The 7953-nt window shown below is 39.8% G+C and overlaps 1 protein-coding gene across 1 annotated transcript in view; it reads left to right on the top strand.

The window, feature by feature from the left end:
- Positions 1 to 7953, top strand: part of Grsf1 (G-rich RNA sequence binding factor 1) — a 15829-nt gene extending 7876 nt beyond the window's left edge. Inside the window, exons 6-10 of the mRNA XM_026785171.1 lie at positions 2200 to 2387; positions 3726 to 3847; positions 4584 to 4719; positions 5256 to 5332; positions 6844 to 7953. Of these exons, the coding sequence (XP_026640972.1) occupies positions 2200 to 2387; positions 3726 to 3847; positions 4584 to 4719; positions 5256 to 5305 (496 nt within the window). The 3' untranslated portion in view covers positions 5306 to 5332; positions 6844 to 7953. The remainder of the gene's footprint in view (positions 1 to 2199; positions 2388 to 3725; positions 3848 to 4583; positions 4720 to 5255; positions 5333 to 6843) is intronic.

The following is a 7953-nucleotide window of genomic DNA, read 5'->3' as shown; positions in this document are numbered from 1 at the left end:
CTGTGTCTGATGGTATTAGGATAATTCTTGAATTTCTCATTAGCTGCTTGGTGAAGTTCTGGAGAATTTCTTTATAGCTTTTAGTGTTTTATATAATTAACTATGCAAAATCGACCTGTAAGCCCTTGAGATTGTTAGCTGTGGAAAGAAAAAGAACAAAAAAATTATTTATTGAGACAGGGGTTCTTCTGTAGCTTTGGAGCCTGTCCTGGAACTAGCTCTTGTAGAAATCCATCTGCCTCTGCCTCCCAAGTGCTGGATGTGTGCCACTACCACCTCACTCCAACAACAACAAAAAAAAGTTGTCTGCTTTTCATTATTATAAGAAATTTTTAGGGTATGCTGACTTTACAAAAGAATGTGCTTATTTAGTTTCAAGTTTTAGATGCTTAAAAGTCCAGTGTGGTGGGGTTTTGGAGTTCAGCCCCTCAAAACCTTTATCCTGAATGACCAAGAGCGGTTAGTGTGTGAATAAACAAATAATACATCGTGGGCTGGGAGGGTGGCTTAGCAGGTTAAAGTGCCTACTCTCTAGCCCATGGACTGAGCTTAACCCCCAGACCCACGTCAGGGCTGAAAGAGAAAACAGACTCCACAACGCTGTTCTTTGACTTCCACACAAACACTCATACTTGCACGTGTATTGTTTTTAACAAAACATTTTTTAAAAATATTTTTATGGTTTATTTAATTTTATTTTATGTGCATTGGTGTGAAGGTGTCAGATCCCCTGCAACTGGATCTTCAGACAGTTGTGAGCTGCCATGTGGGTGCTGGGAATTGAACCCGGGTCCCCTGGAAGAGCAGTCAGTACTCTTAACCACTGAGCCATCTCTCCAGCCCCCTTTAACAAAATCTTAATCTTTCGATTTTTACCAATAAAGATTTGGGAACTGCATGCTGGGGTGAAAACGACAGAGGAAGCCAGCACCCAGCTGACCTTTCTCTGCCTCTCTCTTCTGCCCAAACTGAATGTCCCTCCCTTCTACTTCCTGTGTGTGACTCCATCCTTCCTCCTGACTCCCCCTTACTCTCTCTGTTTTTTTTCTTAATAATCTTCTGTTCACTTCCTGTTGACTAGTTGCTTCTCTGCCTCTTGACCTATAATTGACTCTATTTAATCCTGTTTACAACATTCAAGCAGAAAGCTCTTGGATTAAAGGTGTGTGCTAGGCCACACCACAACTAAAAACTGGTTTTTCTAATAAATAATGCAATTTTGGGGTTCAATGTGATCAAATATTCTGCAGTAATTTGCACAATAATAATAAAATTAAAAAATACATTTTGGAAAAGGAAGCTTGAAGATGACTGAAGTTATGTATGGTCAGATTTATGTAATAGTTTTCTAGTGGCCTGAGAACTTTCCATAGTCAGTGCAGAAAACATCTCCCCCTGTGTCTTATCTCTTAAAAGCTGAACAGTATCTCTCAGTTCTCTTTCTCTCTTGGTTTTTTGAGACAGGGTTTCTCTGTGTCCTAGAACTTTCACTGTAGACCAGGCTGGCCTTAAACTCACAGAGATCCACCTGCCTCTGCCTCCCAAGTGCTGGACAGAGGTGGTGCACGCCTTTAATCCCAGCACTTGGGAGGCAGAGGCAAGTCTTGAGTTCGAGGCCAGCCTGTTCTACAGAGTTGAGTTCCAGGACGACCAAGGCTGTTATACATAGAAAACCTATTTTTGAGAAACCAAATAATAATAGTAATCTCTTTTAAAAAACGTACATTTAAAACTACCTAATTAAAAAGTGCCATATGCATAAACATACAGAAATGAGCCTGATATTTTGGCAACAGTATTACTAAAATTATCATGTTGACCTACTCTGTCAAAAGCACTTGTCATGAATTAATGTGTAGGTGGGCTTTTTATTCTTGCTGTTGTCTTTGGATATCCAAGTTTCATAAGCTGTTGGAATATATATAACCTGGTTATTTTAATTTTTAAAAAAATTGGTATATTGTGTGTGCAAGTGTCCCAAGATGCCAGAAGGGGATGTCAGAGTCCCTTGTGCTGGGGTTGCAAATGGTTGTGAGCTGTCCCATGTGGGGGCTGGGACCTGAACAAGGATCCTCTGGAAGAGCAGCAAGAGCTCTTAACTGCTGAGCTATCTCTCTAGCCACACATACTGAATTATTATTTTTATAAGTTTATTGTAAAGTTAATTTGTGCCTTTTCATTTTGCTTTGTTGTATATAGATACATAGAGATATTCCCAAGCAGAAGAAATGAAGTTCGAACACATGTTGGAGCTCATAAGGGAAAGAAAGTGGTATCGTCATCTCCTTCTGCTAAATATATAACTGAGCCAGAAGTAGTATTTGAGGAACATGAAGTAAATGAAGATATTCAGCCTGTGACAGCTTTTGAAAGTGATAAAGAGATAGGTAAGGTCCTGCCTCTTCTGAGGATTGCCTTGTATGTATGTTTAGGTTTTGTTGAGCTGTTTTCATGGTCAGCTTATATGAAATTATGAGATTCAGAATAGGGGTGTTGAGTTAAATATTGAATATGAGCGTAGAATGTACTTAGTCTACATGCACAAACTATATTTTTAAATAAAAATTTGCATGTATTTTGCATGTATGTCTATATGAATCCAGGTGGGCATGCACACGGGTGGGGGTCAGAGGACAACTTCCAGAGTTGGGTCTCTCCGCTAGGGAGCCAGGAATAGAACTTAGGTTGTCAGGCTTGGTGGTGGGTGCCATTACTGACTGAACTTGGCTGACAGCTACTGTTAGTTTTAAACATTACTATTTTTAATTAGTGTATGTGTGTCCATGTCCATATGATAGTACCAGTGGAGGCCAAAGGGCATTTCTAGAGCTGGAGTTAAAAGCAGTTGAGAGTTGCCTGATATGGTCTGGGAACTGAACTCAGGTCCTCTGCTAGAGAAGCTTCAGTCCTTTATTAGTTTTTATTATTATTTTTATTTAGTGTGTGTGTGTGGCTGTTTATTTGTGCATCACATGGCTGTGTGCCACTGTGGCTCTGGACCACAGGGCTTTCGCACAGGTGCCACCTGTCTACACTGTCATTTCGTAGGTGCTCAGAAACTGTTGCAGTGCAAATGTAGCAGACCAAGGCAAAATGCCAGCATTTACGCTAAAGTGGGAAATGATTTGTTTCTTTTGTTGATTGATTGATTGGATTTTTCAAGACAGGGTCTCTCTGTAGCTTTGGAGCCTGTCCTGGAACTAGCTCTTGTAGACCAGGCTGGCCTCGAAATCACAGAGATCCACCTGCCTCTGCCTCCTGAGTTCTGGGATCAAAGGTGTGCATCACCACCGCCTGGCATGGGGGGAATGATTTGGATAGAGTGGGATGTTGACTAAAGACTTTTTTGGCCTCTGGATTTAAATCTTTGTTTCATCTGTGACTCCAAAGCAACATTTGGGGTCTTTTGAAATTTGGAAGTGCGTACAGATAGATCCAGTACTCTGGGATTGTCCTGTCACCATGTTTGCTGTATTTTTGTTCTTAGTGCCCACTTACAGTTTAATTAATGCCTCTTTATTTTATTATCACATGTGATAAATTCTTCATTTGGGAGTGGTTTGAGTTCCTAAGTGATGTAAAGTAGCAGAAATTTCAGGTTTTTGGCTTTAAAGTTCATGTACTCTGGGTCAAGATGAATAGAGGATTTTGACTTAAAGGTCATATCTAATTATCTGCTAACAGCTCTGGAAGCTTTGTGTCCTTGTATTTTTTTTCTTCTACAGAACTGCCTAAGGAGATATCAGAGAAACCTCCAGAGGCCGTCGACTTTGGGTCTGCACCTTCACTCCATTTTGTCCACATGCGGGGCTTGCCTTTCCAAGCGAATGCCCAAGACATTATAAATGTGTGTGCCAGTAAGCCTCAGAGGGTTGTGCATCTGAAGTTGAACTTGTGTTAATTTGGAGCAGGCTGGGGGAAAGCAGAGTTTCTGGCGAGGCCTCCATCCCCCCCAAGCGGAGGCTTTGTGGGACTGACACAGGATGTGGTCCCAGGAGTTTGGGGCCAGCTTGGCCATCCTTGACCCTATCACTTCAAAAAAGCAATTATGATTCAAGGTGGAAAAATGAGGATTTTAGAGACAACTAAGGTGTAGGGTTGATCATCAGAATAGGAGAGGTGGTTTTCAGTCCATTTACTTTTAGTTTAGGTGCTTAGACCCAGGCTGCACCTACTGCATTTTCCTCAGCCTCAGTGGGCGGTGCCCTGATACTTCCCTCTCAAGTTGAAATACACTTCATACAACTAACCTACCGAACCTAGCTTAGCAGCAGATTCTGTGGAGTAATGATTGTGTTCTCACGGTTGACTGGAAATTTTGGCTTGTTGGCACTTAGCAACAGCTTTTAAAAACTATTGTGTGATTTTTTTTTTTTTTTGGTGAGGAGAACCATGGTTTGTATATGGAAGTCAGAAGTCACCTAGCCAGAGTCAGATTTCTCTTTCCACTGTGGGTCCTGGAATTGAACCTCAGGTATAGGGCTTGGTAGCTAAGGGCCTTTACTTGCTGAGCCATCTCGCTGGAAAAAACGTACAATTCATAATTGTTGTTGTTGGTTGTTGTTTTTGTTGGCCCTGCTCAGTTCTTTGCTCCCTTGAAGCCTGTGAGGATCACTATGGAGTACAGCTCTAGTGGGAAGGCCACTGGAGAAGCTGACGTGCACTTTAAGACCCATGAAGACGCCGTAGCAGCTATGCTCAAGGACCGGTCCCATGTTCGTGAGTATGACCCATTGTTTTCCTGTCAAGTGCCTAGAAGTTTTCCTTTGGCAAATTGTATTCCTTTAGTACTACTAAACTGATTGTTTTACTAATTTCTGTTTAGATTTAGTTTTCCTTGATGTCTGTTTTTGTTTTTTTAATTTTGTGTTTGTATATCTTTAGCTTGGGACGGAGTCTTTCTTTGTAGACCAGACCAGTGTCAGACTCACGGTTGTCTTTCCTCAGGTTCCTATGTCTCAGGGTTAAAGATAGAGGCCAGCACACCCAGTTATTATTATCATTTTGAGATGGGGAGCTCACTGTTATCCAGACTAACCTACTGAACCTGTGATCTCAAACTCAAGGGGCTCCAGTGATCCTCCACTCCAGCTTCCAAGTAGTCGGGGATAGAGGTGTATGTCACCACACTCAGCTTCGTGTGTGTCTAATTAGGGCAAGGGTAAAGGATTTGTGTTGCTCTCTGAAGTAGGATAAAAAGGGTGTTAAGTCTTTTAGTCTTTGCTTAAACTAACTTTTTTTTTATATATATTCAGAACATAGGTATATTGAGCTGTTCCTAAATTCATGTCCTAAAGGAAAATAAGAGTTCAACAGAATCCCAGATGATAAGGTAATGAAGCTACAGCTGTGAAAAAACTTACATTAATTAATAATAGACTCACTAATTGATAATATGGCAGAAACAATTCTCTTCACTAAAGATCTAATTAATAATTGTGAAGCATCAATATAAAAATTTTTTAAATTTGTGTGGTGGCTTTAAGCATCATCTTTGTATAAATTTTTTTTGCATAATTCCTCACATAATGCTGTATGCTTAAACTAATTCTAAAGTTTTACATTATCTTCTTATCCCTTTAAAACTTAAGTACATTTCCTCATTTGTCACACACACACACATTTTTTAAGAATTTCATACTTGAATGTTGTATTTACGTCTTTTCTACCCTTCTCCCGTCCCGTTCCTCCCGTGCCCCCCTCCGTCCTCTCAAATGAATGCATTGATTATTTTATACGCACACATACACTTCCCCACTGGGTCCATTTAGTGTGAGGTGAGCACTCAGGATTGGATACCCTACTTCAGGTCTCATCCCTACGGAATTGCCTATAGCTTTTTTTTTTTTTTTTTTTTTTTTGGAGGGGGGTGTTTCAGACAAGTTTTGTGTATATTACAGTCCTGGCTGCCCTCTGTAGACCAGGCTGGCCTTGACCTCAGAGATCCACCTGTGTCTACCCCCTGAATGATGGGATTAAAGGCATGTACCATCACCACTCAGGTGATTGCCTATAGTTCTTGATCTAAGGTGCAGCCTTGTGAAATTTCCTCCATCCATGTTGACATGTCAACTGATGGTGACATTATGTAGGTCTTACAGGCAGCCATACTCTTGAGATTTCACTGTGCAGCCTTCTCTCTCAAGTCTGAAGATGCTGCTCCTGCAGGCATGCTGAGTGTCTCGCTCTCATCCTTTCTACCACTCTTCCCCCTTATGAGGTTCTCCCTGAGCCCTAGGGGTGGGCTTGTGTAGTGCATGTGTCTGTGGGGCTGGCCACCCAGTCATTCTTTGCACGTTGCCTCATTTGGGTCCCTGTAATAGTTTTTCTCTGATGAGGTGTGAGTGCTCTACCTGACATTCCTATCATTGATTCAGAGTGAATTTGGCTCTGTTTGATCTTTCTGTTGTTTGTTTTGGCTTTTTAGAAAGGGCTTGAGTTATGAGTTCGAAGTGCCCTTTTTCCTTAAATGTTTACATGTATTCAATATATTGCACTTTAGTTGTTTTCTGAATGTGGTGATGGATTCTTTAAGGAACTTACTGTCTTTTAAAAACACAGGTAATATATTTTTGGACATAAAGCATCAATACATTGTAACTGTTAAACACATATTTTAGCTCGGTTCTCCACAAAATATATTTTTATGTTCACTTCTGGATTCTAGGCTCTGTGTATACACTAATGTCTAATTTTCCTTATCTATATTAATTGATTTGTTGGATAATTTGCACTAGTTTAGTGGGGTGAAGCTGAATTTGTCACTTTAAGTAATGTAGGAAAACATGTAAACATCGTTTATTGTGAATAAATAATTATTTTTTTATTTATTTTTATCTTCAGGATGAAGCAGGAAGCATATCCTTTGCACACCTCTCTTGAACATGGGATACAAAGATCCAGTTGATTGACTGTGACCGCTAGAGAAAGGATCTGGGCATCTGACGACAGTGCTCTGAAGGAAAATTCACAGTGGAGTGTTTAGATCGAGAAAGATTCAGTTTAGGATTATGAAATAAGCTACAAATTTAAAATTCCATTTAAACAGTCCTGGGTCTGATTGGAAAAGTCTGGTTTCTGTAACTTGGTTTCTGTCATAGAGGATATACTGCAGTTGTAAGATGTTTCCATTCAATGCTGCTCTTTAGAACCTTATTCCTGCTTGTTTTTGCCTATGACTGAGAGCTCTGATATAAAATTTCTCATGAAATAAAATAGTGGAGTATTTATACCAGACACTCACCAAAGCAAGGGAAGGTTTCAGAACTTTAATAAGGCCGTGTGATTTGGTCAAGTAGTGTTTAATTTTGTCTGTATTTGATTGCCTAGGGGTAGAAATTAAAAAAAAAAAAACAAATTACAGGTTATTGAGCGTAAGTGGTCACTTGGCAGTTTTGTCTTTAGAAACACTAGAATCACTCTGCCTCCCTAAGCCTTGACCTATAAAGGCTTTTAACGTTGGCACCTGTCTGTATCAGAAGTTTAGGCTAATTTAAAATTTCACTGAGTCTCCCTTTCCTTTACCTTTTTTCTTTCTTTCCTTCTTTATCTTTTTTTGTTTTGGTTTTGGACAAATCATAAGGCTGTTTGTTAGGCTTGAAATCATAAAGTGACATCAAAGCAGTCCAGACTATAAGGACATTCACAGCTTCACTTGATTTAAACCAGGTCTAGTTGGAAATAAAACAATCCGACTCTCCTCGTTTGCTTTTCCAGTGGGGTAGCCACCCCATATTTTAGAACAAGTAGGGGTGCCTTGCTTAAATAAAACTAGCATTTAATATATAATTGTGTGAAGGGTTTATGAATAGAGCTGTATTTCTGTCACATTGTGGCAGTATCTTCTGCTTTAATACTAAATAGCTTGTTATTTAAATATTGGACAAAATGGCTGGCTTCAAAAATAGTCATTAATAAACTTAACTTTATGTATACCTGTGTAAAACAATCAAA

Source organism: Microtus ochrogaster, linkage group LG1, assembly GCF_000317375.1.
Source record: "Microtus ochrogaster isolate Prairie Vole_2 linkage group LG1, MicOch1.0, whole genome shotgun sequence".
In the NCBI taxonomy this organism is placed as follows: Eukaryota; Metazoa; Chordata; class Mammalia; order Rodentia; family Cricetidae; genus Microtus; species Microtus ochrogaster.
Note: the sequence above shows the minus strand (reverse complement) of the source record. Positions and strands in the feature narration are given on the sequence as shown.